The sequence below is a fragment of the Gilbertella persicaria genome (assembly GCF_025201335.1).
Source record: "Gilbertella persicaria strain CBS 190.32 chromosome Unknown B0P05scaffold_32, whole genome shotgun sequence".
Lineage (NCBI taxonomy): Eukaryota > Fungi > Mucoromycota > Mucoromycetes > Mucorales > Choanephoraceae > Gilbertella > Gilbertella persicaria.
The window spans coordinates 1-25,125 of record NW_026251993.1 but is presented as its reverse complement, the minus strand read 5'-3'; the positions used below and the strand labels follow the sequence as shown (position 1 = coordinate 25,125).

The following is a 25,125-nucleotide window of genomic DNA, read 5'->3' as shown; positions in this document are numbered from 1 at the left end:
CTTCATGTCTAGAACCACTTTCCCTGTCGTGCTCAGAGTCTTGTTTAACACATTCAAAGAAGAAAATGTTGTTCATAGAGTGAAAGATCATTTTGAATGTTATAGGTTTATGAAATAAGCACCTTTATGCATAATGTACCTTCTTTGGTCTTGGCGTTAGAAGGAAACGCAAGAGGAATCTAAATACGATATATCATTTTGACAGTGATATGTCAATTCATCAGTCCTATCCGTCTGTAGAGGTTTTTTTTTTAAAAAAAAAGAGAAGATTGTCAGTATTAGGGATGCTTTATTATAGTCGAATCATCTTATAGTTCAATAAAGACAGCATTATTTGTCTATCTTTATTTCTTTCTCTGTTCATAATGTATCTAAAGGTGTACAGTATCTATAACATCAGATAAAAGCACAATGTTTTGCTATTTAAGCACTAATAGTGAAATAACCAGAGTAAGAAACCATGGCATTTTCACCCTTGAAAGCAAGAGCATAGTCTTGACGAGCAGTAAGGTTGCTTGGAACCATCCAGGTGTAAGACAAAGCACTTGTAGGAACTGTTGAAGTCATGATATTGGGCAAAATAGTCGTCAAGGCAGCAGCATTACCAGCCATCAAAGCAATGGATTCAACAGTAGTCACTGAGGTATCAGATTGAGACCAAGTGATAGTAAAATTGGAACCCATTGTGGCTGTTGTCTATGCTATCGTTAGATACATATAAGCAATACAAAATGACTTACATTAAGAACAGGGTTTGTGATAGAAACACCTGCTGTAGTAGCTTGAGCAGACACAAAAGGAGTTAAGAGAGGAATCAAAGACAAGAGAGCAGCAAACTTCATTTTTGTTGTTGTTGTTGTTGTTATTATTATCATTTTAACCGTAAATCCCTCTTTTTATATACAAATTATGCTCGGAATCATCGTATCAAACTTTATTTAAATTATATTAGTTAATAATACATTTGGCATAGTATTCAATTGTGTAACAGGCTAAATGTATCCTTGTCAAGTAATTCATCTTGACGCTGTTTCAACCTGTAATTGTTCTAGATACCTCTCCTTGACATATTGAAACGATAATATTAATAATAATTCAACCTAGTCAAACATGACAAGTTATGACGACAAAACGACTTTATGACCACCTCCTTAATTGCAAAACCATGCGTTTACTTGCCTAAATCATCACAAACAGTTTTTTTTAACCTTTTTTTTATTTTATGCCGATAAACGTATATACACGTCTAAAACAACTATAAAAATAATGAATTGATGAAGAAATAGTTACTTAGAACTCAACGGCAGCAGGGAACTCGAAGACAACATCTTTGCCAGTGAGCTTCTTGTAGACGGCAGAGAAAGTGTCGATCTTGTATTCAAGAGAAGTGGCATCCTTGGAATCAAGGAAGACCTTGAGGGTCTTGGAACCATCAACCTTTTGGCGGAGTCTCTTACCGGTGATCTCGGTAGGGAAAACAAGGTCGTCCAAGATGGCATCGTGGACAGCAGTCAAAGTACGAGATCTGGGACGGGGTTGCTTACCGGTGTTACGACGGTTGGGGACAGGCAAGATACGGCGTTGAGCAACAAAGACAACGTGACGGTCAGAGAACTTCTTTTCGAGTTCACGAGTAAGACGGGCTTGGATCTTGTGGAAACCAGATTGGCTAGGGACAGGGACGAAGATAACAATAGCCTTCTTACCAGCACCGAGTTCGACCTGTTCAAATACATTAGCACTCTATCTCTGTCTCTCTATACACTATCATGTTCACCCATTACCTCCTTGGCGGCAGTGATTTGAAGAGTACGGAGAGTCTTCAAGTCAGGGACGCTGGATTCCAAGTCAACGAGAGCTTGAGCAACGGAGAGTTCGAACTCATCAGCAGCTGGGGCACCAGCTTGCTTAACAATCTTGTTAGAAGCCATCTTGACTATATCAATCAATCAAAAGAGTGAAATGGTGATCAAAGTGGTGATATATAGAAAAATGAATAGGTTAGTAATGCTCGATTTTCTATATTTTTTTGTTCACATCCATTGCATCTACACAGAAAGAGATATTGGATGTAGTATTGTCTCATCGTTTTGTGGTGTTATGAGATGGATGGATGGATGGAATGGATGGATGACATTGCTCCATCCATTTTCGCGTTTCGATAAGCTGATCAATCCATCTTTCTTTTTTCTTTGGGTGTTGTGTTGTTGTTGATGATCCATCCATTGTATCTCTTCCTGTGTATATATGCCCTGTTTGCTATGATGGAACTATACATACGTGTAAAATAAAGGAAGGAATCTCAGCATTACCTACTTGCTGTTTGCTTTTACCGAATGAATCTTTGCCGCCGGAGAGCGGAATCGTAATATGAAGATTTGATTGGATATTAATTTTTTATATTTATTGGAAATTAAAACAGTATAGAAATAATTTTGAATTTTTATGCAGCTGGAGCACTACGTCCCAAGATAAAACCGTTCGAGACGAGTTCTTGTTCATTCATCACAGTAGCAAAAGTAAAAGAATTAGGTGATAGAATACATACTCGAACAAGGAGTCTTCTTAATCTTTCATGTGAACTTCGACATCCAGCTATAAAGATAGGTGAATATGATATATCTCCATAATGTATATTTACCTAATGCAGCTCGCTCAAACCACATAGTTGCCTTTTGAAGGTCTATAGGGCATCCTAGTCCTTTTTCATAGCAGTTGGCTAAATGAAATTGTGCTGCAATATGGTGTTGATTTGCAGCTCGTTCAAGCAAACTAAATGCTAATTCGAGGTTCTGAGTGATTCCTAATCCATTTTGTAAATGCAAGGCTAGTTTATCTTGTGCTCTTGCATGGTTTTGTTCTGCTGCCTTTTTATACCAGTATACTGCTTTTGATTCATTTTGTTTGACACCAATGCCATTTGCATAACAAAATCCAAGATTACATTGAGACCAAGCATTGTTTTGACGTGCTGCTTGTAAATACCAATAGGCTGCCTTTCTTGGATTCTTTGAAACGCCTTTTCCTTCTTCATAACAGAATCCTAACGAGTTTTGGGCTACTGCATTCCCTTGCTCTGCACTTTGTCTAAAGTACTTGACAGCTTCAAGTTCATTTTTTTCAACACCAATACCGTTACGGTAGCAATAACCTAATGATAACTGAGCAGGCGCATGATTGTGTTCAGCGCTGAGCATATACCAACGAAATGCCTCACGCTCATTGACAGGTACTCCTGTACCATTTTGATAGCAATAGCCTAACGAATGAAACGCAAAGATGTTACCTAGTTCTGCACTCTGTTGGAACCAATAAATAGCTTCCTTTTCGTTCTTTTCAACACCAATGCCGTTTTGATGACAGAATCCAAGATTGTGTTGAGCCCTTGCATGACCCTGAGTAGCTGCTTTACGATACCATCCTACGCTCCTTGCTGTGTTTTTTGTCACACCAATCCCATTTTGATAACAATAGCCTAGGTTACATTGAGCCCAAGGATAACCTTGTTTAGCAGATCGACAATACCAAAGAGCAGCCATGGTCTCATTTTTCTCTACACCAATACCATCCTCGTAACAATAACCTAGTGAGTTCTGCGCAAATGCGTTTTCTTGTTCTGCTGCTATCTTATACCATCGAACTGCTTCATGCACATCTTTTGCAACGCCGATACCATCTTCATAACAGTACCCAATATTGTAAATGGCCACCGTCTCTCCTTGTGCAGCAGCACGGTGATACCACTCCATGGCTATCTTTTCTGATTTTTCGACACCAAATCCTTCTCCGTAACAATAGCCCAAGATACCTTGGCCACGACAATTGCCTTGTTCAGCACTTTTCTGGTACCAAAAGAAGGCAAGCTTCTCATTTTTAGGTAATACGAGGCCATCATGATAACAGACGCCGAGGCAATACTGACTGGCGGAGCAATGATCGTCTATGGCTGCACGTTGAATCCAAGCAACTGATCTTTCTTCTCCGAGTCCAACCAATGACTCCCACTGATGCGCTTCTGTACGATCGATATAAACACCAGGACGACCGTATTTTCGAAGAAAGGCTAATCGAGACACAGCCAACAGGACGCGTTCATCGGTAATACTTTGTTGAATATCATGTGGTAATGCAGACACATAGTATTGTTCAGCGAGTCTGAAATTCTTGGTCACACCTAATCCAAATTCAAAGCAGAATCCAAGTACAGCATAAGCCCCTTTATTGTGTTCTTTTGCTTTATGTAATAGTTTGATGGCTAATTTAGTGTCTTTGGCACATCCATTTCTACCAAACAAATGCATTTCTGCCTGTTCCATGAATTTGTCATTATCTGAGTGTTTATGAATTAAGATTTTTTCAAAGATGTTTTTTGAATAGCACAAGAACTGATGCATTAAGGGTGTATTTGAATGATCAACTACGTTCATGATGAACAAAAGAAAACAAGAAAAGAAAAGAAAGGGAATTTATAAACAGTTTGAATGCACTGTTGTCCCCTACTTTTCCCCTACTTTTCCCCTACTTTTCCCCTATATCACTCTTTTTTGTCATACAGTCAGGCTTATGGAAATTGGCGTTTTCTAAAAAATAATTGGCCGAAAGTCAAAAAAAAAAGATTGGATTTTAAAAGGTTAAATTACTTTTGGCACAAGTTGGTAACTAAAATTAGCCGAAGAATTGCATTTAGTTGGCAGATGTTTTTGGCTTCTTTATAAAAATCATAACAGTCTCAGGAAGATGAAAGAAGCTGGCTATGAAATAATTGGATATGCTAGAAAGTCGAAAGGTGAAAAGGACGACATGAAGCGAATTGTGGTGATCTGAGCACTTTCAATACAAAATATAGTAAATAGTCTTTCATCATATAAATGAATAATCACTTATAGTACTATACACTATGAATATAAAGTAAGCATTGTATAATGACAGTAAATAACGATAACTGGGATAATATGGATATTTACAAATAAGGAAACCATAATTGTACCTTTTAGATAACCAGGAGAATGAAAGCAGAATTTACATAGTCAACTCCCAGGCACAAGCTGTCAAAGTGTTAAGTAATCAATAATCAGTAATCATAATTAGTCAATAAATCAGGTAGTATAAAAGACAACCTGGAAAAGATATATTTTAGAATAATCAATTTATCTTGTAATAAAGAAGTACTGAACAGTCTCACTGTATTTCTTTGTTTTCTTTTTTATTCTATTCTGTTTTCATTTCACAACCCAAACATCACGCGAGTATTTTTGTTGAACCTAATGGTTGAAAAACTAAAGACAAGGTCACTGGCAGATAGAGTGTTTATCAGTCCGAATTCTTTTGCAGGCGATCCATTTAACAAAAGAGGTGAAAACAAAAGAGAAGAGCTGATGTCTCACATAATTGCAAATGGAGACACTCAAGGTAAGGAAAGTATTTGCCATTCCTGTTGACTGTGAATGGATATTCACCTGTTGATTAGATATGTTAAGATACATATCTGACAAAAAGAAGAAAGTAATACTTGTTACTATTGACTATGCGGTCTTAACCACAAATTGTGAAGACATGAAAAGCTTTTTGAGGTAAATGTAAACCAGAAGCTTGTAAAAGACTATTACTGACAAACCGCAAAAATAGCACCTATAGCAGCATTAAAGAAATTGCTATAGACCTCATACCATCACAGAACAAAGTCAAAATGTATACCAGTCAAGAACTTTTATTAAAATATGGATATATTATATATTGAGCCCTTATTAGGAACTCTCCTTAAGTAACGTTTATTGCTTTTGTTTGCTTTCCTTGAACAAAGCTGGATACTGATGATGTCCAGAATGAGAAAAATTTACAGATGGGTACAAAAAAGGTTCTGTTGGATCGTCTCTGTAACAAACATCAAGACCAATTTTTTCAATTCCACTTATAAGCTCTTTAGCACGATCCTTGCTGTATGGTTTGCAATAGAGCATGCAGATCGCCTTCTCGCGTGTTATAATGTCCATGAGTATTCAAAAAAAAAATAAAAAGGATGGCATAAAGGACAACATCCACTGAGTTCAAAAATAAAAAGGACGGCATAAAGGACGACGTCCACTGAGTTCAAAAATAAAATGGTGAAGCCTTCGAATTGTTCAGTCAAGCTATTTATTATATCGTCCGCAAATATCTGAGGGTCGTTGTCAAGTAGCTTGGTAATGTACTCGCTATGCTGCAGTTGTAAATGAGCTTTTTGGACCACAGTTTTTTTCACTATTTTTATACGGCACTCCTTCCGTTTCTTCATAAATGTGCCACCAATTCGGTGCAGTACGATACTTCACGTTGAGTTCTCTTGCAACTTTAGCCACTAAGACACACTCTTGCGGTTGCTCAAGCATACGGTCGATAAACGATTCTCTGGTCGTATCACTATAAATACTGTATGACTTGGTTCATTTAGTCAAATTACTAGATTTCAACGGCTTCGTAACTGATGGTTCACCAGTAGCTTTTTCGGGGCGTTTAGCACTCAAGTAAGTTTCTCGATTGGTTGTTGTTCCAAGAACTATGTTGGGATCGTCAATTTGTGTTAAAAAATCTTCCATTGGATCGTAAACTTTTCCTCCATGTTCATTGAAAAGGTTCTCTTGTCCATCTTCATAAAAGAATGTAATTATTGCTATGCTTTTTATAAAGAAGCCAAAAACATCTGCCAACTAAATGCAATTCTTCGGCTAATTTTAGTTACCAACTTGTGCCAAAAGTAATTTAACCTTTTAAAATCCAATCTTTTTTTTTTTGACTTTCGGCCAATTATTTTTTAGAAAACGCCAATTTCCATAAGCCTGACTGTATGGTTCTGAACACATATGTGTAACAAATATAGGAAAACGACAAGTGTTTGTTGTTCATTCAGGGCTTGCCATATTTGTATAAATTGATCTTCTCTTTTCGACGTGTCAACAAATAACAAATAGAAAGGAGCTGTTCACTATAAACCAAGTGGGTTACTTTTACCCTGAATTGAACATGTAGCTCTGCATCATCAGTCATTTCTGTGATTTGTTTTGAAATTGTATTGAACTCGATTCTCTATCCCTGCCCTTTTTTATAAGAAGAAGAAAGCCTCCTCAATATATAACTTTGCTTTTTCTCCTTGAAGTTAACAGTTTAATATAGTCAAATTGGAATCATGCAAAATAGGTTGTTGCATGAATTTAAACAAAGTTTGTATACCCCTCCCCTTCTTTTTGCCTACTCCCTTTTGCTTTTAAACAATAAACTTATTTTATGCCTTTCATTTCTTGAAATAACCACGCTTTACTTTTGCTTATATTTGGGACATGCCGTATGTCAAAGAAAATTATGGCAGCATCATGTATAACAAAAAAAAAGAACCCCTTTTGCGCATACAAAGAGTGAAAGTAATATGTCAATGATATTTAAGGTATGCTTTATACAATTATAATTTAGAAACCAAATCTTGAACCATCTGCTTACACTCGTCTGCACTCAAGTACTCAGAGTTTTGAATAGCATTGGATATCAAGATAGTATTCTTGACTTCTTCTGAATTCACCCACACTCTACCATTCATACCAACTGCTGTTTCAAAAGGGAAATGTTCACCTAGTAATTTCAGAATAGGTGTCTCTGGGTTAAGCAGTCTATCGACGCATAAGTACAAAACCACATAGACCATACTATACCTTCTACATAGACCAAGAGAACATTTAAACATGTATCCTCCTGCAAGTTCACCAAATCCATCTGCTTTACCTGTTGTAGGGTTCACACATTCAAGCTCAGGTTCCATATCAGGATTTGCCATGGCAACACGACAGTACACAAGTGAATGCACTTGCAAGTTGGGTCTATTACGCTTGGTGGCACCTTCAAAAGCCAACATGGGCAACACAGCAGAGTGTGCTGTACCAATATCCACACGAAAATATTCACCCATTTTAGCCATGACAGTACCAATCACAGATTCACCTGTTGAAGCAATATACTTTTTACAATCAACATCGTGATCATGCTACATGACTTACTCTTTTTTGATTACTCTCGATCCAATATCTATTGCCTGCTTCTAAATGACGTAAAAACCCAGCTTTGACAGCCACAATATCGTCTCCTTCTTGTCTTAATCCAGGGCCCAGTATGATAGTTGATTCTGTATTGACATCGATCTTATCGCCTGGTAAAACGACACGTTGATCTACTTCCATGTTGTTCAAGTTGAGAAAAGCGAGTGGAAAAAAATTTTGAGCGGGGTTGAGAAGGTCCCTAAAGAACTCCGCATTATTTACAGAAGATGATTGGGCAAAACAACCCAATCGAATTTATACTTGAGACCAAGTTTATAAAGCCAAAGGGGTTCAAGATATACTTTTGACTGCTTTCTTTGTTTTTTTTCTTTTTTAGGCGCGATGGAAGAGCGATACCCGACATACAAGAGTTATCCTCCTGTGCCCAACTGGTACTCTTCCTGTATCACAGCTATCATTGAGCCTCACTTTTTTTTATATGCAACCCGAAACTGTATTGTTATCCTTGGTCTTTGGGATCTCAGATATTTCGGCTCATTTACTGTTTCGACCGAGAAAGTAACAGCTATAGCAGCGCATGAGACATTCTGTTTTACAGCAGGCGTAGATAAAACTGTCAGAGTATGGAATGTCTTGTTGGGTTCTTTATTGACAAGCTATACTGAACACAAGGTAAAGTTTTTTTTTTTTTGCATAAAAATTAAATTTTTATATGTGATAGGCAGAAATCACTGCCCTTAAATTGATAGGAAATGGTACAATGGTTGTCTCGACTGATAAGTCAGGTCTTGTGGTGATAGCAGATCCATTCAACAATAAAAAGCATAGTCAGCATAAAGTAAAGTCAGAAATCACTAGTTTAGCAACCACTACCTACGACCAAGCGAATTATTTGGCTATAGGGTATGCCAATGGCATGATTTTTATCGAGAAACTCGAATCTGATTTATCTACAACAACTGTCTGCCAAATAGCCAGTGACAATGATTCCATTCAATCTTTGGATTGGCAAAAGACAACAGAGGCATGGCCATTATTAGCCACAAGCACAAAGCGTAAGAGACATGTGAGTATATGGCACATTCCTTCTCAGTCTGAATGGACCTCTATTCGACTCCCCAATCCACCTGCACAAGCAACTGAACAACAGAAATCCACTGTCTGGATTGAATTGGCTTGGTCACCTCATGAACAACACAAGCTCTTTTTTAGTTCGTTTATCGGATCCATTGTCTGTTTTGATCTTTCATCGAAATCACCTAAACTATGCAACCATGAACGACTTGAGAAACACAGTAGGAATGTATTTACAATCAATTGGTTTAATCATGGCAAAAACTGTATTACCACTTCATTGGACAAACAAATCATTCGATGGGACGTGAAAAAGAAGAGTTGTCTACAGAGTCTCAAGACACAGGCTGGTTTCCCTTATGCTATGGACTCACCTGCTTGGAATCCTGATCAACTGGTGGTTGGTATGGGTGATAATGCAATCAAATTATGGCGTTTCGCAGACACACAGACAGTCATGAAGTCTAATAAGCATGATTATTATGAAGCTACTGTCTTGTGGAAGGGGTTGCAAGGCAAAATAGAAAAGGTAATAACTGACTGAAAAAAAAAACATATTGACTTGTCGTATTAGGTGCAATGCCATTCTACAAAAGAAGGCCTTGTTGCTTATAGTAATGAATATGGACATGTGGGACTCTACGATACACTTGATCTTCGCCGTATACCTTGCAAGACTTACCATAGATCTCAAGGAGCACCCTTTATTGCATGGGGACCAGACATGAGTGAAGTATTAGAAAACAATATGAAAGACACCCTTTTCTCCTGTGGTGGAGATGGCATACTTCATGTCTATGATGCAAACAGTCCACAAGCACCTCCTGTCCAGTTAAACCAAAGACTACAGGAAAAGAACCTTGCATGGTTTACTAGTCTTACATCCATTAAAACTAATCGATATTCACTCAAGATAGACAAAAAGGCACAGTATTTAGCACTTGGACATACAAATGGTTTTGTGGAAGTGTATTCTCTTCAGACCCTTAAAATAATGTACGTATCAAATTATCACCGAGAACTTGTAAGAGCATTGGATTTCAAGTGTAAGAAGAAGTTGTCCTATGGATTTAGCTGACTTTGTCTGTAGATATCAATGATACAGTGCTTTTAGCTTCTGGCTGTGATGCAGGAGATATTGCTATTCATGACATTGGATCTATCAAAGAACCTATTCCAGGTAAAACAGTAACATTAGAATGTCACTCATAATGGCTCTAGATGTCCCTGTATTTCATTCTGAAGTGATGTATAGTCTAAAAGGACACAAAAAGGGGATCCGAGTATTGAAGTGGAGCAACCATTATGATAAAGCTTTTCTTGCCTCTGGATCTGATGATAGTTTTGTGGTTGTATGGCATGAAGACAAACCCATTTCTTCATTTGATAGACACCGTAATCGAATCTTGTCTATCTGCTGGAGTCCTCTAGACCATGATATCTTGTTTACAGGAAGTGAAGACCGATTTATTTATGAGTGGAACAAGCATGATTTCCCATGTACAGAACCTTTGAATGCCATCAAAAATCTGTACGATAAAGAAAAGGCCATCTTGAGTCAGAACAACAAACGCAAAACTGAAGCTGTCCCTGCTGCCAATGTAAAGAAACCAAAAAAATTAGTGGCTTCAAACGAAGAAACAGATCCTCGGTTAAATAGCATGTTACTCTCTCAAGAATCTGAGAAATCAACCAGTCGGTTAAGAAAAGAACAGTACTGTCTTATTTTGGCTGATTCATTGATTGAAGGCAAAATCAAACAAGCAATACATGAGCTAAAAGGCAAGTATTTGACAGAAGAACAAAAAAAGGATGCTACTGTCTCGAGATACATGGACTTTTTGGATGAAAAACAACAAAGTTCGACAGTTCATGAAAATATTCATGAACTGTTTTATGGTGACAAGAATGATATTCGTCGTCTCATTGAACTTGAAGGTACAAACACAGGTTTTTCTTCATTTACTCATGTCGATCATAGTCAAAGCAATACATCAGAAAGAAACAAGTTCAAGCACAGAGCCTAGTTATGGTGTCCATAACAATGTCAAGTATGATTTTGATATCAAATTGGCCATGGATATAATGCAATGTCAATTCAGTATGTTTGAATCGCACCAACTCGATCAAAATGCAAATAGTTGCTTAACAGACTGGATTGTGCTTGCCATGAGCCCTATGGGTAAAAAAAAAAAGGAAAGGATTACGTGCCATATGAACTAATAAGAACCATAGTTGGAAAACAGACATGGATAGATTTGATGTTAAAACAAGCTCAAAAACTAGAAGGGTTTAAACAATACCATTTAGCAGCATCATGTTACATTGCTTCTTCACATGTGTATGAAGCTATTGAACTCTATCGACGTCATCATATGTTTCGAGAAGCCATTGCTTTAGCCAAAATAAGGTTACCTCCTCAAGACCCTATTGTGTCCAGTTTGTTTGCAGACTGGGCAAATGAATTGCAGAAAGGAGACCAAGATACTTTGACAGCTATTTGGTAAATTCTTGTTCTTGATGTATATGGGCTAACAAGGGCTTTAGTTATTTATTATCAAAGACAAAGGGCTCAATCAGTAATGCTATTAATGCATTAGCTCGTAGTCGTAAAGAATCTTCATTGTTTTATGCAACTTGTTTAGCTATAGCAGCAAATGAAGCGACCAAAGCACAAAGAATAGAGCATTGGTTAAGTAAACTGAATGAACGGTTAAGTAACAAGACAAAAGCTATGTAAATATCAAAACCAGTCGGCATGTCAGAATAAAGCCAATTGATGCTAAATGACATATTTTGCTTGAATTTGATTGAATGAGAGGAGTATAAAATTTTTGATGGTTGATGAGATGAAATCTAAATCTTTTCTTTCTTTCTTTCTTTTTAATATCATGATGGAAGTTCCAACTCAAGTGGGTTCTCCTATCCCAGCCCATACACCTCATGCTGTATCAGTAACATTGCCTACTTGGCAAGATAATGTCTTTTATGAAGAAGCAAATCCTATTGTCACTTCAAAAATGCAATGTGGTTATCCTCGATTCTTTATTCATCCTTTAATTCAAAAGGTAAGCAACTCCATAGGCTGAGAATGGCATTGATCGTCTATGAATCTAGCTATGTGCTCGCTTAGTCTCGAAATTTGGTAAAGAAAATGATGCAGGCATGCTTTTCCCTTCGCATAAAGTAGCAGAACAATGCAGATCGTTCATGAAACGATACTATCAAAACCCCACTGGCACTGTTCGTATTGCAGAATTCGATATTGCATCTCATCAGAAACCAAGTGACCGTGTTCCTATCCATATCATACTGTTTCCTCAAGAGGCTTTTCCTATTGCTAAACAGTTCTGGCAACATGCTGGTGACAATATCACTTCTCGTATGGCTGAATATTGTTTGCGTATCTTGGAAGAAAATGATGCACAAGCCAACAAGAAAGAGTCGACAGACGATGCATTGTATAGACCCAAATTGACCATGGGAAGTCGTAGCCGAAGTCATTATAGCAGTAACAAATTAACGAAACCCACAGAAGAACAAAAGCCTAAAGAAGAAGGCGTGGAACAAGTGACTTACCTTGAAGAACGTTATGGCCGAAATTTACCTGTTGTGTTTGCCAATAATGCTAAAGTAGCTTTGAAGCGTAGAATTGCAGGTGTTTTGATGGGCCATGTTGATTTTGACCATGAAAATCATACTTCTGTGCATGATTTAGATGAACAACGTCAATCCAAAGGTGATCGTGGCATTCAAGGTCTTTCAGAAGAAGATGTATATTTATACCCTTGTGGTATGAGTTCTATTTTCCATGCACATCAAATTGCCATGCTTGTGGGTGATGCCTCTCTTAAGAGTGTTTGTTTTGGGTAACGTTTTACAATACATGGACTTTATAACTGATTTTTTTTCTTTTAGCTTTCCTTATACGGATACTTTAAAAATTTTACAGAAATGGGGAGCTGGTTGTCACTTTTATGGTCTTGGTGAAAACGAAAGTATTGATGAACTGGAAGAACGTCTAAAATCAGGCGAAAAGATCTTGAGTTTATTTTGTGAATTTCCTTCCAATCCTTTACTTAAATCACCTGATATCAAGCGTCTTCGTCGTTTGGCTGATGAATATAAATTCATTGTTGTCGTTGATGAAACGATTGGTAATTTCTGTAATGTGGCAGTTCTTGAATGGGCCGATATTGTCGTGAGTAGTTTGACAAAGATCTTTTCCGGCGCATCCAATGTCATGGGTGGAAGGTAAGTAAAAAAGAAGAGGTGAATAGTTTTTCAAGGTCTTATATTAGTCTGGTTTTAAACCCTAACGGTGCTTACTATAATTCATTGAAGGCTGCTCTGAAAGAAGACTACGAAGACATTTTGTGGCCTGAAGATGTTCTTTTCTTGGAACGCAACTCTCGAACATTTAAGGAGCGATCTCATATTATCAATCAAAATACAGAAGCACTATGTGACTTTTTGGCAAGCCATCCTAAAGGTAAAGAAAACAAAAATAATGATTGAAAACTCATGTCTTTGAATATAGTCCATAAAGTATTTTATCCCAAGTTTATTTGTAGAGAAAACTATGATTCCATTAAGCTCACTACCGAGACCTCAGGTTATGGTGGCTTATTTTCAATCTTGCTTCATGATGAAAAGAGTGCAGCTATCTTTTATGACCACCTTCAATGTGCCAAGGGACCATCACTCGGCACAGACTTTACTCTCTGTAGTCCTTATACAATCCTTGCTCATTATACAGAATTAGACTGGGCCGAAAAATATGGTGTATGCCGCTTTTTGGTGCGTGTTAGTGTTGGTTTAGAAGATAGAGAACAACTGTTGACCATGTTCTCAGATGCTTTAGACGCTATTCAATAATAAAAATCTGGTTTAAATAGATGTATATTTTTATTGTAAAAAGAACAAAATGATTAGGATGAAGAAAAAAAAAAGATATATATAAACACTAATAGTACAAGGATGAGAGGAGAAGTATGATGATGGTAATAGAGGAGAGATTTACTCCTTGGTGTTGTTAATTTCAGCAGGGTTAAGACCATACCAACCAAGTTCGCGACCGAGTTGATCAATGGACTTTTGCTTTGTTTCAGGCACGAAGAAAAGAATAAAGAGACCAAAGGCCAAAGAGAGACCAGCAAAGATCAAGAAGACATAGGGACCACAAGCAGTTTGGAGAGCAGGGAAGATAAGGCCGACAATGAAGTTACAGAGCCAGTTGATGACCAAAGCAATAGAAGAAGAAGCAGAGACTGCATAAGTAGGGAACACTTCAGAGTTGATCACAAAGGGAATGACACCAAGACCAATGGCATAGAAACCAACAAAGATGTAAATAGAAAGAACTTGAAGAGCAGAGACATTGAAACGAAGACCAATGGTCATCAAAACAGCCCAGACACACATACCAAAGGCAGAAATGTACATCAACATCTTACGGCCTAAACGATCAGCCAAGAAGAGACCAATGATGGTGATAACAATATTCAAGCCAGAGACACCAATGGTGACATACTTGGCAGTGTCACCAAAAGAGTTTTCGAAAATAGAAGTAGAGTAATACATGACTGCATTAATACCGGTCAATTGAGAAGAAGCATGAACAACCATCATCTTCAAAGTCAAGACAGCCAAGACAGGAATCTTGAAGATTTGAACAATAGAGATACTTTGTTCACCTTCAAAGGCCTTTTCAGTAGAACCAGCTTCGTTATCGAAACCTTCATCATTGTTGGCAGGAGTCTTCTTGGCATCATCAGAGTTACCACCCTTGGTAAGAGACAAAATCATGTCAGAGAATTCTTCTTGAACATCACCTTCACGAAGACGCATCAATTGAACACGAGCTTCATCAATTCTGTTTTGACTGATCAACCAACGAGGAGAACGAGCACAGAAGGGCAAGACAAGCATTTGAATGATGGCAGGCACAATAGTAATGATTACAACAACACGCCAACCAATAGCAGAAGAAAGACCAAGACCGATACATTCAATAATCAAAATACCTACAGTCAAGAGCAATTGAAGACAACAACCAAGAGCGCCGCGGTACTTGGGAGGGGAAATTTCAGCAATGTACATTGAAATCACGACTGTCATGAAACCAGAGCCAATACCGACAAAGATACGGCCAACAGCAAATTGACCAGGTTCAGTTGAGAGAGAAAGCAAGATAGCACCAATAAAGAATGTGACGTTCATGATAATCATAGAATCACGACGACCAAATTTACTAGCCATGTAACTAGCAATCATGGCACCTAATAAACCACCAACAGCAAACATACCAGTAGCAGCACCCCTATCAATTGGTTAGTAACAGAAAAAAAATGATCAAAATACGTACAAAATCCAGTCTGACATAGGAATACACTGAGGTAAAGGCGAGTTTGGATAGTAAGTGACGGTACCATAAGGTACACCAGGACAATGTGTGAGTGCGTTTGAAGGAATGTTTAATGCTGAAGTGTTGAAACCATTATTAAGTGCGCCGAGTGCTGACACTAATGAGCAAAATATGACGAAAGGACGAAGTCCGGATGATCGGGAATCCATTGTATTGTTTTCAATGTGGGGTAGAGAAAAAGAGAACAAAGACGGTAAAAAATGGTAATTAACTGAAAATTTTGTCCTCTTATTTATATTAAAACAAAAGGAACCGTGTTTTCCGATGACCGAATCAGATTCTTTAAAAGAAAAAGGGTCCGCCTATTGCCTAAATTTAAACCATGAACACATTATTCTGACGTAGCACATTTTCAAACGGAGGCGCGTATTTGTTACATGATATCCAATGCAATGGCTCATTGATATTGAATAAACAAGAAAAAGTCATATGATTTCTTGATGGTTAATTTATTTATCCTCCATTTTTGAAACTAACTACGGACAAATATTATAGAAAACATAAACGTCATCAATCACCAATAACCTTCTGATTCGGATGAATCCTATATTCGATCGATGATTCGACTCGATTATGGATTTTTTAACTCTTAGTTAAGGGTTGTCTGTGTTATCAGGAACAATAATAACGTGGGCGCGGGGTGCTGCTGAAAATCTGGGAAGAAGCGGGAGATTTTTTGACAGACAGCATATCCCCCTTTTTTTTTCTGAACTTCAATAACGTGTTATATGTATAAACTTTGAGTTTAATAGAATATACTCAATAAAGAATTTACCTGTAGTTAACTGAAACTGTAGTACAAGGCATAGACGTACGTGAATACTCTGAAATGCCTGCAATATACAAGTTAATTAATTAATAATGTCTTTTTTTGTTATGACGTATACAGGTAAATACTTGAGTACAATTTCCATGTAAATACTTGAGTACAATTTCCATGTAAATACGATAGCACCAATGATATTGAAGTTTGTCAATTCCCTTTTTGGCCAGTCCGGCTTTCTTTTTTTTGAAAGCTTGGTTTTCTACTACTTGAAGGAAACAGCGCATGCTTACTACATATTAACACACATTAGATGATAGAACTGCCTAAAAATAATTGCAAAGTAATATGGTATTCACTTGTTTTATTTTCTGCGGAGTTCCTACGAAAAGACTAGAATTCACTCAGAATCCAATTTGTAAGCTATCGTCTCAGATGCCTGCAACTAGTCCTGACCCCTATTTTCCTCATGTAAGCTAGCCGTCATACAAAGCTGAGTCTAAAGTATTCATTGACAGGGCAACTTTTTTTAAACTAACGAAAACATCAAAATGAATGCTTCTCAGAACCATTAGTATTACCATTAAAATGTACGCAAATGATACTGAGTTACTCTTAGTTCTTTCCAAGTGTCTCTCTCTTGCAGGATAACTGTAACGTAAAATTGTTTATTGACTGTTCCCGACTTCAAACAAATGGATTCCGAAAAAATTACGTGCCACATGGAAGTCAGTTGCCGCCGTCTCCCTGTCTCTTGGCAGACAAGAAAAAAAGACAATATCAAAATTAAGTGGAACTAGGCAGTAAAGTGATCCGGATGACTTTACCAGTAATTATGGGTGGCAATTAGGATGTATGCTGTGATCCTGAGAATATGTATCACTTTAAATATCAGTCTGAAAGCAACTGGAATTGGTTTAGAAATAACAACAAAGTCTTTAATGACAATTATCAGAATCTCTTATTGCTCAATATAGGGTATAGTCGATTAGGTTTTCAATAATGGATGTTGGAAATACTCTTGAAGCATTGCAATGTCATTGAGAAAGGGTATATGTTGACTGCTTTTTTGTTCTTCATCATCATCATTTAGAACAACCTCAGGTTCGACAATATCCTCTTCTTCCTTTTCTTCCTCTTTTACTTCATCCACTTCTTCTTTGTCTTCTTTTTCCTGTTCTTCTTGCTCCATTTCCTGGTCCTTATCTTCTTTCTTGTTCTTTTTATTAAATTTTCCAAGAATCTTCTTCATCTTTTTTGCCAATTGAATAACTGACTTTGGTTCTGAGGTATTTCTTAATACAAATGATGAGTTGAGCAAATCATCCAAGTGCCTTGTTTTGTATAATTTGTACATCTCTTGGCTATGCAAAAACAATAAGAACACAGTTTTCTTCTTTTAATTTTACCTTAGTGCATATTTAAGTATGGACTTGACAATAGATTTTAGAAACCATTTTTCAATAATACCGCTTTGAACTCGACAGATAAATATTGAAAACAAGCGTTTTGCAGTAGATTTGTATTCATTGCTGATAGACTCAGTATGAATCAGTGTCTCTAATTGAGTACGGGTTGATTTTACATAGGCTTTAAGGCCTGCTTTAGCATCATAAAGAGGATTCTGTTCGTACAAATACAGTATGAATTGATCCCTTGCAAAATATTGGTCATCTTCATTCACTTTCATCAAACATCTACAACATCATAAGGACGCAATCAAACATGACTCAACACTTACTTTAATAAATAAAAATCAGGATTTTTGTTGAAAGACTCTAGAGACTTTGCTACAGCGCTTTGAATAGCCTCTTCATCTTTAGTTTCTTTCAAAAACTGTAACAAAAAAGTCAATTCATGTATTGAAGGAAAGAAACACTTACTTCAAAATACATGTTTAATAACTCTACATCTCGAAAATACACTTGGTACGCTTCTGCCATGTTTTTCGAGGTTGTTTTTACACAGCGTTCATATCGAATGATATTTGTATCATATTCATCATACACTTCTTCTTCTAAATACGATTCAGGCAGAGCACTTTTTGCTTCTAGCCATTGTTGATAACAACAAATAGCTTTCTTTCGCAACAGAATAGGGTGATGATATTGAGGTCGATTAAAGAGTCTAGAAAAGAATGTGAGTCAACTGTTGCTTGGCATCACATGTATTTCTTTACAGATCAATTTCTTCTAAAGCGTTGGCCCATTTTCGTTCAAGCATCAGTTGATCAATATACGCATCAAATGTAACAAGAGACTAAAGAATACGGTTAGTTCATGACAAAACCTTCGAATTTACTTACTAAAGGATTAGGTGAATTGATAAACACAGCTCTTAGATAATCTGCAAGTTGATTGGGAGACGTTTTGCCAATGATCTCGGCACCAACCTAATCCACAATGTCAGAGAGAAAAAGCAAGAGACATGGATAAACAGTACCTTCCAAAAGTTGTGTATGTTATAGCGTGATGTCTTGATCAATTCAGTAAACAAAAACTGTGCATCGTCGTATTGCTCAAGATCGATCAAATGCTTCAGCTTTGTGTGAGCTCGAATAATGTCAGAACGAATAAGAGGCTTCGATCTTTGAATAGGATAAGGTGGAAGACCTGTTACGTTCAAGACACCCTTCTTTTTTCTATGTCGTGTTTTCATAATCAAAGAACAAGTTAATCTGTCAACAAAGTAACAAAAAAAAGCAGTCGAAAGCCCAGAAAATTTTTTGTACTATGGCATTCTCTTGAATATTAAAGTTGACTTGTGCGTTGTTTGCAAACATGCTTTGGTTTGTACCAAATGTATTCAATGGTTCTTATAAGCATACATAAAAATCAAGTGTACATACTCATTGACTATGATAAGGCAACAGTGTATATTATATGAAGATTGAGCAGAAACTATACATGCCAATAAAGGTATCGATAACAACTACATGACTTTTATAAGAATATGTATGCAATACAAGCCAAAAAAAAAATTTGAGCGAGCATCCTATCCATTTGAATATGGTTATTTAAAAAGTGATAATTTGTGCGTGAAGGTATTTACTTATTTTATCAGTTGACGATATTTATGCCAAAGAACAGTTTTCAGATTACATTAAGTCTTTCCAATCTATTCTACCGTGCTTTTTTCTTTATGAGAATGAATTCTAGCTTGCTCATTTATCTTCATATCATTCAATTATTGAAACTGAAGCAGCATAATTTCAGCCCAGAAGATATTTGTTTTATCAGTCTAATTGTCGAATGATGACTCGTCAAAGAGTGATGGTATTCGAGACTATACGGCCGTTTCTTTAGCCTTCGACCCTTATTTTAATAGTAAAAGTACGAAACATTCTGTCATTCACAGCTCATATGCGCTATCTGTGAGACTTTTACTGATGTGCTTTCCATAGTCTCTTTGACTTTGCGCGTTTTGAGTAGTGTCAATATTATGCAAACACAAAATGGTTAACATCGGAGATTGAAAACAGGAAAATAAAAGCATCTAGATTACTTTTAACCGCGTCAAAAAAAATCAACCGTTTGCTTGGAACAGCATGAAGACGCAGCTATTTTACTTTGGTGTAGTAATAAAAGTTTTAAGGCTTTACTTTTTAAGTGTATCTATATAAAGAGCACAACAACCTTTCTGCTAAAGTCTTGAGTAAATAGACAAAAATTTTTATGGGGTTTTCACTCGAATCTTCTCATTTTCATAGTACGATTAGTAAGTAAACACACTCACCAAGAACTAGAGCCTTTAGCGCGTATTCTGAGTATTTAAGCTTGTCGATAACTCTATTTCTCGTTTTGTAGGGTAAAATAGAAGATCTTTTTTTTTAAATGTTTATTTGAAAAAAAATCATCGTATAGATGGAAACTAGTGTATGTGAAGTAAAGTGACTAGCCATATGACATATTTTGAAAACAATGCTTTTGTGAAAGCATTCAGTATGATTATATGAGTTTTATATAATACCAAAGAAAATAGCCGTCATCTGGGCTAAAAGGATATATTAAGTGTTTCGTTCGTCGCTCCTGAGAGTCAGCATTCTTTATATCTTGCCTTGCTTAATGCTACAGATGGCAATACCAATACCACAAGTAAAGGACACCATTCTAAAATGTCTTCAATTACTTGGCACTTGGCACAATTGTTGATACCTAAGAGATACAGTATTTCACAAGAGATTATAGTAAAATCCGGAGCACCACCAAGAGTGACCAGACCATCGTACTAAAAAATTCTTTAGACGAAAGAAAGGCGTTTTTTTTAAATGTGTTTATTGATTGAGCCGCGTACACTAAGAGCAATAGTCAAAGTGAAGAGGCGGGTGCAATTAAAATGGAAGTTAATAAAATAAAACGAAACATACTAAACAAAATAAACTAAAATAAAATAAAATATATAGAAAGAAAAAAAAAGTTACATGATTGAATGGCATTGATCCTCTTCAATGGTCTGACGAACATTGGATCGGATGCTTGCTAATATGGCCGTGGGTATAATGATGGTCTTGTCAGAGATAAATCTCATATGAGCAAGCCAGATTTGTGAAAGAGTCATTATGAGGATTCTGTATGATTTGATTCCTTTCCATTGGCAGTACCAGATGTACGAGAAGTCCAGGGACAGAAGAGCCTCTTTGATATCAGAGATGGATATGGTAGGCCATAGGAACTCGAGAATTATTTCCCTTCATACCTTTTCTTTAATTGGACAATGAAAGAGCATATGACTAATAGAGTCAGTGGTAGTTAAACACACCGGACAGAAAGGAGATTCAAACACACAAGGCATAATAAAATGCAGGAATCGACGATGAGGAATACACCCCAAGATATACCGGTATGTCACATTACGTTGAATGGTGGTAAGAGACAGAGACCAAAAGAATTTCCATTTCACTTCTGTAATATTTCTCAAGGCCAAAGGAGGAGCCATAGACGAGAGAACTGACTGACGAAATGTCTTAGCCGATGCCTTGGCGCTACCAATAAAATAGAAGATCCAAAATTGTCAAAACGAGATTTTTTCATGAGTAGTACCCTTTGGTCGAAAGGTCATTTTGGCCATTTTTCACAAGTCGCCAAAGGCACTGCGTTTGTCAGGAAGCATGGTTTTTGGACATGTATAGCATTTATGCTTATAGAGTAGGTTTTTTTTTTCTAACTTTTTTTTGTGTGGTTGTACAATTATGTGTTGGCTGAAAGACTGCCTCTTTTTCAAGATATATAATGTCCTCTACATATATTTACGCAAAAACGATCAATTTTCAGAAATAAAGCTAAAGTGGCTGGAGTGTTTCTTTTGAAAACTGCGTATAAAATTAACAATCAAGGTAAAATATAAAGATATGTTCAAAGTGAAAGTTGTCAGATTCGACAAATTGCTTTTTTTTTATTGATTACAACACGTAATTTTCAATTAAACAATTGTGTTTAACTCTTCCTTTCTTCGTCTTACTCGAGATGAATAATACTTCCATCTCTAAATCTCAATTCTCCAAGTGATTTGTATTCAGAAACAAGCTCTACACAGCTAGAGAAAAGACTTTTTAGATTTGGATCCACACCTTCTATTTTGCAAACATATTTCTTCACATCTTCAACGGTATAATGATAGCGCGCATTTAGAACCATCATTTCACCAGACGTTCTCTTGTAAAGAATATGTAGTTCACCTCCGCGATCAGGCAACTTTTGGTACAGGCCAATATGGCTGTATTCCTCAATACCATATTCTTCTAGAGTACGAAGAGAATCCAATAGACGCTTTTCTTTAAAGAAAAGTATTTGGCATTCTTCAGGAACGCTATAAATCTTCTCGACTAGGGATTGCAAATCTCTTAATGTGGCTTCTTGTTCTATCATGGCTGTTCTACCATATTCGCTGTTGTTATTTTTGATGATGATGGGAATTAGACGCATATGATAAAATAAGCAATAAAGAAAGAAAGAGAGAGAAGAGGAAATTAACTGTCTTTTTATAAAGAATCACAAAGGAGAACGCTCTACACGACTTCTCTTTTAATATGAAACAAAAGTAGAAGGCGTTTCTCATACATTAATTGTCTATTACAATAATTTGACAATAAACAAGTTTGATACTTGTTTTTGATTATATGCAAAACAAACAGTGAAACACTATGGATACGTTTATAGTCTGCTTTTTGCTGCTTTGATTGATGAATACAGTTTTATAATAGGAGCAAGGTCTTTGTTTATACATGATTCAATCACTAATAAAAGAATCGGAATTGATTCTTACCAGTTATCAGTAACAGTAAGCAGGTATTTTATGACTTACACAATCGGAAGGGTTTTTGTCACGTCGAAGGTTTTCTCGATATAACAAAAATCCTGTACATGCTGATATGGCTGCAGACACAAGTGCTGTAATCAAATTGAATGTCACTGCAAATACTAAAAGAAAAAAGGCTTCATTAATATTAAACCATAGCAAAAACAATTTTACCATATCTTGGAGCATCTTTAGATTGAAACAAATAGGCTGCAATGATACTGCCTAAATTGCCAATCATCAACACAACCGCAACAGCCACTGCTCGTACTGTTAAATCAGGATAATTAATAGCAGACCAGCCAATAGCAGCAGCAGCTTGTAATCCAACCCCCGTGGGTATAATAAACAATGTACCATACAACGCTAAGAAAGATATGAGAACGAAAGCCTTTTTCTAAAAAAAAGCCATTGCTAACCCCATTTGTTATAAAGCACTAAAAGACAAAGATATCCTATAGCAATAATCAATGATCCAGCAACTAACAGAGGAGATCGACGATTATATTTTCCAGCTAAATAACCTCCAATCAACACACCAACAGTAGCCACTGCACATGGAGGTGCTGTCAGAAGCTGAGAAGTCAATGGCGAAAACCCAAACCCTAAATCAGTATCAGTCTATGCACATCATAACTTAATTTACCATCAATTAGAAAAGGTGCGAACACAGTAACACTAGTAATATTGATTGAATTCAACAAAAACACAACCGAGAATGCCCATGTTTTCCAATCTCCAAACACAGTTTTGAATGTTGACAGTGATACAGAATCCTTTTCCTGCACTTGGTTGATCATCATACGGTTTGCTTGTAGTTTTTTTTGTTCGTCAGATAACCAGTGAACATGCTGAAGATCATCAAATAAAAACCAATAAGAAACCATAGCCAGTACAATGGTAGGCACGCCTTCAAAAATAAACAGATATTGCCAATCATTTAAACCATTCTTGCCATCTAGCCAAGACATAGCATACGTTAAGGGCCCAGAGACAAGGCCTGAGAGTGTGGCCATGGTGATCAAGATACTTACACGAAAACTGAATTCTTGTGGTGTATAAACTTTGCTTAATAGAAACATGATGCCTGGAATATAACCACTTTCTGCTGCTCTATACTAGACATTAATTTCTAGCCATTTCTACCAATCTGTACCTACCCCAAGATCAATCTTGCCACAAGTAAACCCGTAAAATCAATGACAAATGCAGTCAGCAAAGTAGCTAATCCCCAAACGAGCATAATAAACGATAACCATTTTGCTGCATTAGTTTTCTTGAGTATAATATTCGATGGCACTTCAAATATAATCTATTTGGAAATTAGGTCATAAACAATCAAACAAGTCTTTACATAGGTAATAAAAAAAGCTGAAATTGCTGTACTTAATTGCGAGCCTGTCAACTAATTGCTTGATATCAGATCAACATACATGATTAGTTCGACTTACCTTAAGATCAGCCTGAAGTCCTGCTAAACTACAAGAAAAAAACAAATGAATTCAATGAACACAGCATGAAACACATTTACGTTGCATTGCCAATATTGGCTCGATCAAGAAAATCTGCAAAATAAAACAGACAAAATAGTGGCATAATACGCAGATCTAATCTTCGAACCAATTTCTTTTCATCTTGGCTCATGCTGGCTGTAAATTCAGCTTCTGATTTTTCAAAACTGTTGATGCCACATTCAATTTTAGTATCAATACTTGTATCACCTGTCAAAGTAGATGAATTAGACGTTATAAAAGAAGCCATAATAAAAAGAAAAGAAAGAGAATGAAGAAGAAGAAGAAATAATTAATGGCCTTATGCATATACAGATATAAGAAAACACTTTAAAGCACTCCTTATACTTTTTTCACTTTACTATACTTTAATCAACTGCATTTATCTCCTTCTTCTTTCGGTTATACACTGGCCCGAAATAAAAAAAATTAGCCCAATTTTTTGTCATTCGAACTTAACAACAAAGATATTCTAATCCAAAAGCCCTTTAATATGCCAAGATAATACTTAAACGCGCTCAATTCATTGCGAATGATCCGTTGAGATATTTATTTAAGATAATGTAGTTTAGTACTTGATAGTACATCCTTTGGCATTAATCAGAGCTTGGTATTGGTCAGTTAAGCGTGTATTAATATAAATATAGTGAGAAGATAGTATAACGCAAAGAAAAACAAACAAACGACTCACCCCTTATGATTATATTCTTTGTTATTCCTCAGAACAAGAGTTGATTAAACTAGAGCTTTGATAAATGGTTTTAGACAACTATACCAGTAGTATTACACCTCTTGGTACAGACACATTAATGTTACCTAGTCTACTGAGATGCATGGCTCTAGGGGAAGCTGTTCAACTACCTCCTCATATCCGTGTCAATATTTTACATAGACTGGTTCATGTCTGTTACTAATTTATTTCTCTCTTTTATCTCCCTTCTATTCTCTATTCTTTCTTATAACCTAATGCAAGTAACAATATCTTATGCTTTGCTTAATTTCTAAAATTTAACTTTTGCTTATTTTTTCTACACAATT

At 36.5% G+C, this 25,125-nt stretch overlaps 13 protein-coding genes across 13 annotated transcripts; 3 read left to right on the top strand and 10 right to left on the bottom strand.

The window, feature by feature from the left end:
* Positions 1–332: 332 nt before the first annotated feature.
* B0P05DRAFT_513644 (uncharacterized protein) lies at positions 333–853 on the bottom strand. Its single transcript, XM_051575658.1, has 2 exons — positions 741–853; positions 333–696 (listed from the first exon to the last, which is right to left on the bottom strand). The coding sequence occupies exons 1-2, from the start codon at positions 840–842 to the stop codon at positions 424–426; spliced, it is 375 nt and encodes a 124-aa protein (XP_051432753.1). The 5' UTR covers positions 843–853; the 3' UTR covers positions 333–423.
* A 113-nt stretch (positions 854–966) lies between these two features.
* On the bottom strand, positions 967–2,281 carry B0P05DRAFT_513643 (40S ribosomal protein S7). Its single transcript, XM_051575657.1, has 2 exons — positions 1,785–2,281; positions 967–1,722 (listed from the first exon to the last, which is right to left on the bottom strand). Exons 1-2 carry the CDS (start codon positions 1,929–1,931, stop codon positions 1,291–1,293), a joined length of 579 nt encoding a protein of 192 aa, XP_051432752.1. The 5' UTR covers positions 1,932–2,281; the 3' UTR covers positions 967–1,290.
* A 162-nt stretch (positions 2,282–2,443) lies between these two features.
* B0P05DRAFT_580414 (uncharacterized protein) lies at positions 2,444–4,316 on the bottom strand (the record flags this gene model as incomplete). Its single annotated transcript, XM_051582016.1, has 2 exons — positions 2,444–2,595; positions 2,642–4,316. The coding sequence occupies 2 exons, from the start codon at positions 4,314–4,316 to the stop codon at positions 2,444–2,446; spliced, it is 1,827 nt and encodes a 608-aa protein (XP_051432751.1).
* Positions 4,317–4,737: 421 nt separating this feature from the next.
* Positions 4,738–5,737, top strand: B0P05DRAFT_580413 (uncharacterized protein; the record flags this gene model as incomplete). Its single annotated transcript, XM_051582015.1, has 4 exons — positions 4,738–4,786; positions 5,248–5,409; positions 5,468–5,570; positions 5,635–5,737. The coding sequence occupies 4 exons, from the start codon at positions 4,738–4,740 to the stop codon at positions 5,735–5,737; spliced, it is 417 nt and encodes a 138-aa protein (XP_051432750.1).
* A 13-nt stretch (positions 5,738–5,750) lies between these two features.
* B0P05DRAFT_550066 (uncharacterized protein) lies at positions 5,751–6,168 on the bottom strand. Its single transcript, XM_051579203.1, has one exon. It carries the CDS (start codon positions 5,988–5,990, stop codon positions 5,769–5,771), a length of 222 nt encoding a protein of 73 aa, XP_051432749.1. The 5' UTR covers positions 5,991–6,168; the 3' UTR covers positions 5,751–5,768.
* Positions 6,169–6,419: 251 nt separating this feature from the next.
* B0P05DRAFT_474280 (uncharacterized protein) lies at positions 6,420–6,638 on the bottom strand (the record flags this gene model as incomplete). The annotated part of the gene is made up of 1 exon (XM_051574782.1): positions 6,420–6,638. A coding segment is annotated over one exon (219 nt), but the record flags the coding sequence as incomplete, so codon positions are not given.
* Positions 6,639–7,252: 614 nt separating this feature from the next.
* On the bottom strand, positions 7,253–8,215 carry B0P05DRAFT_550063 (uncharacterized protein). Its single transcript, XM_051579202.1, has 3 exons — positions 8,019–8,215; positions 7,677–7,978; positions 7,253–7,634 (listed from the first exon to the last, which is right to left on the bottom strand). Exons 1-3 carry the CDS (start codon positions 8,196–8,198, stop codon positions 7,430–7,432), a joined length of 687 nt encoding a protein of 228 aa, XP_051432747.1. The 5' UTR covers positions 8,199–8,215; the 3' UTR covers positions 7,253–7,429.
* Positions 8,216–8,374: 159 nt separating this feature from the next.
* Positions 8,375–12,035, top strand: B0P05DRAFT_550059 (quinon protein alcohol dehydrogenase-like superfamily). Its single transcript, XM_051579201.1, has 7 exons — positions 8,375–8,690; positions 8,740–9,621; positions 9,667–10,138; positions 10,183–10,272; positions 10,314–11,030; positions 11,074–11,274; positions 11,328–12,035. The coding sequence occupies exons 1-7, from the start codon at positions 8,400–8,402 to the stop codon at positions 11,597–11,599; spliced, it is 2,925 nt and encodes a 974-aa protein (XP_051432746.1). The 5' UTR covers positions 8,375–8,399; the 3' UTR covers positions 11,600–12,035.
* Positions 11,968–13,991, top strand: B0P05DRAFT_550054 (pyridoxal phosphate-dependent transferase). Its single transcript, XM_051579200.1, has 5 exons — positions 11,968–12,160; positions 12,210–12,961; positions 13,011–13,346; positions 13,394–13,584; positions 13,633–13,991. Exons 1-5 carry the CDS (start codon positions 11,984–11,986, stop codon positions 13,968–13,970), a joined length of 1,794 nt encoding a protein of 597 aa, XP_051432745.1. The 5' UTR covers positions 11,968–11,983; the 3' UTR covers positions 13,971–13,991.
* B0P05DRAFT_494633 (general substrate transporter) lies at positions 13,926–15,945 on the bottom strand. Its single transcript, XM_051575362.1, has 3 exons — positions 15,769–15,945; positions 15,460–15,722; positions 13,926–15,414 (listed from the first exon to the last, which is right to left on the bottom strand). Exons 2-3 carry the CDS (start codon positions 15,666–15,668, stop codon positions 14,112–14,114), a joined length of 1,512 nt encoding a protein of 503 aa, XP_051432744.1. The 5' UTR covers positions 15,669–15,722; positions 15,769–15,945; the 3' UTR covers positions 13,926–14,111.
* Positions 15,946–17,531: 1,586 nt separating this feature from the next.
* On the bottom strand, positions 17,532–18,990 carry B0P05DRAFT_182403 (uncharacterized protein). The gene is made up of 6 exons (XM_051573163.1): positions 18,725–18,990; positions 18,588–18,674; positions 18,462–18,541; positions 18,166–18,409; positions 17,692–18,118; positions 17,532–17,646 (listed from the first exon to the last, which is right to left on the bottom strand). The coding sequence occupies exons 1-5, from the start codon at positions 18,938–18,940 to the stop codon at positions 18,020–18,022; spliced, it is 726 nt and encodes a 241-aa protein (XP_051432743.1). The 5' UTR covers positions 18,941–18,990; the 3' UTR covers positions 17,532–17,646; positions 17,692–18,019.
* Positions 18,991–21,632: 2,642 nt separating this feature from the next.
* B0P05DRAFT_550047 (uncharacterized protein) lies at positions 21,633–22,307 on the bottom strand. Its single transcript, XM_051579199.1, has one exon. The coding sequence runs from the start codon at positions 22,201–22,203 to the stop codon at positions 21,736–21,738; it is 468 nt and encodes a 155-aa protein (XP_051432742.1). The 5' UTR covers positions 22,204–22,307; the 3' UTR covers positions 21,633–21,735.
* Positions 22,308–22,325: 18 nt separating this feature from the next.
* B0P05DRAFT_550046 (major facilitator superfamily domain-containing protein) lies at positions 22,326–24,344 on the bottom strand. Its single transcript, XM_051579198.1, has 9 exons — positions 24,108–24,344; positions 24,028–24,055; positions 23,931–23,981; positions 23,737–23,888; positions 23,223–23,689; positions 22,996–23,181; positions 22,751–22,942; positions 22,583–22,698; positions 22,326–22,538 (listed from the first exon to the last, which is right to left on the bottom strand). The coding sequence occupies exons 1-9, from the start codon at positions 24,335–24,337 to the stop codon at positions 22,515–22,517; spliced, it is 1,446 nt and encodes a 481-aa protein (XP_051432741.1). The 5' UTR covers positions 24,338–24,344; the 3' UTR covers positions 22,326–22,514.
* Positions 24,345–25,125: the final 781 nt, after the last annotated feature.

What these genes read in the sequence shown, in the direction of transcription:
- B0P05DRAFT_550059 (XM_051579201.1), top strand. Translation starts at nt 8,400, where the DNA reads ATGGAAGAGCGATACCCGACATACAAGAGTTATCCTCCTGTGCCCAAC. An exon ending in TCGTCTCATTGAACTTGAAG is followed by an intron (nt 11,031 to 11,073) that starts GTACAAACACAG and finishes TGTCGATCATAG; the next exon opens with TCAAAGCAATACATCAGAAA. An exon ending in GCTTGCCATGAGCCCTATGG is followed by an intron (nt 11,275 to 11,327) that starts GTAAAAAAAAAA and finishes TAAGAACCATAG; the next exon opens with TTGGAAAACAGACATGGATA.
- B0P05DRAFT_550054 (XM_051579200.1), top strand. Translation starts at nt 11,984, where the DNA reads ATGATGGAAGTTCCAACTCAAGTGGGTTCTCCTATCCCAGCCCATACA. An exon ending in TCCAATGTCATGGGTGGAAG is followed by an intron (nt 13,347 to 13,393) that starts GTAAGTAAAAAA and finishes GTCTTATATTAG; the next exon opens with TCTGGTTTTAAACCCTAACG. An exon ending in TTTGGCAAGCCATCCTAAAG is followed by an intron (nt 13,585 to 13,632) that starts GTAAAGAAAACA and finishes CTTTGAATATAG; the next exon opens with TCCATAAAGTATTTTATCCC.
- B0P05DRAFT_550066 (XM_051579203.1), bottom strand. Translation starts at nt 5,990, where the DNA reads ATGGACATTATAACACGCGAGAAGGCGATCTGCATGCTCTATTGCAAA.
- B0P05DRAFT_550047 (XM_051579199.1), bottom strand. Translation starts at nt 22,203, where the DNA reads ATGCGTCTAATTCCCATCATCATCAAAAATAACAACAGCGAATATGGT.
- B0P05DRAFT_182403 (XM_051573163.1), bottom strand. Translation starts at nt 18,940, where the DNA reads ATGAAAACACGACATAGAAAAAAGAAGGGTGTCTTGAACGTAACAGGT. An exon ending in TCAATTCACCTAATCCTTTA is followed by an intron (nt 18,542 to 18,587) that starts GTAAGTAAATTC and finishes CGTATTCTTTAG; the next exon opens with TCTCTTGTTACATTTGATGC. An exon ending in GCTTTAGAAGAAATTGATCT is followed by an intron (nt 18,410 to 18,461) that starts GTAAAGAAATAC and finishes ATTCTTTTCTAG; the next exon opens with ACTCTTTAATCGACCTCAAT.
- B0P05DRAFT_550046 (XM_051579198.1), bottom strand. Translation starts at nt 24,337, where the DNA reads ATGGCTTCTTTTATAACGTCTAATTCATCTACTTTGACAGGTGATACA. An exon ending in GCCAATATTGGCAATGCAAC is followed by an intron (nt 24,056 to 24,107) that starts GTAAATGTGTTT and finishes TTTTTCTTGTAG; the next exon opens with TTTAGCAGGACTTCAGGCTG. An exon ending in AGTGCTTTATAACAAATGGG is followed by an intron (nt 22,943 to 22,995) that starts GTTAGCAATGGC and finishes TATCTTTCTTAG; the next exon opens with CGTTGTATGGTACATTGTTT.
- B0P05DRAFT_513643 (XM_051575657.1), bottom strand. Translation starts at nt 1,931, where the DNA reads ATGGCTTCTAACAAGATTGTTAAGCAAGCTGGTGCCCCAGCTGCTGAT. An exon ending in AAATCACTGCCGCCAAGGAG is followed by an intron (nt 1,723 to 1,784) that starts GTAATGGGTGAA and finishes GTATTTGAACAG; the next exon opens with GTCGAACTCGGTGCTGGTAA.
- B0P05DRAFT_550063 (XM_051579202.1), bottom strand. Translation starts at nt 8,198, where the DNA reads ATGGAAGTAGATCAACGTGTCGTTTTACCAGGCGATAAGATCGATGTC. An exon ending in TCGAGAGTAATCAAAAAAGA is followed by an intron (nt 7,979 to 8,018) that starts GTAAGTCATGTA and finishes GATTGTAAAAAG; the next exon opens with TATATTGCTTCAACAGGTGA. An exon ending in TCTCTTGGTCTATGTAGAAG is followed by an intron (nt 7,635 to 7,676) that starts GTATAGTATGGT and finishes ATGCGTCGATAG; the next exon opens with ACTGCTTAACCCAGAGACAC.
- B0P05DRAFT_513644 (XM_051575658.1), bottom strand. Translation starts at nt 842, where the DNA reads ATGAAGTTTGCTGCTCTCTTGTCTTTGATTCCTCTCTTAACTCCTTTT. An exon ending in TCACAAACCCTGTTCTTAAT is followed by an intron (nt 697 to 740) that starts GTAAGTCATTTT and finishes ACGATAGCATAG; the next exon opens with ACAACAGCCACAATGGGTTC.
- B0P05DRAFT_494633 (XM_051575362.1), bottom strand. Translation starts at nt 15,668, where the DNA reads ATGGATTCCCGATCATCCGGACTTCGTCCTTTCGTCATATTTTGCTCA. An exon ending in CCTATGTCAGACTGGATTTT is followed by an intron (nt 15,415 to 15,459) that starts GTACGTATTTTG and finishes ACCAATTGATAG; the next exon opens with GGGTGCTGCTACTGGTATGT.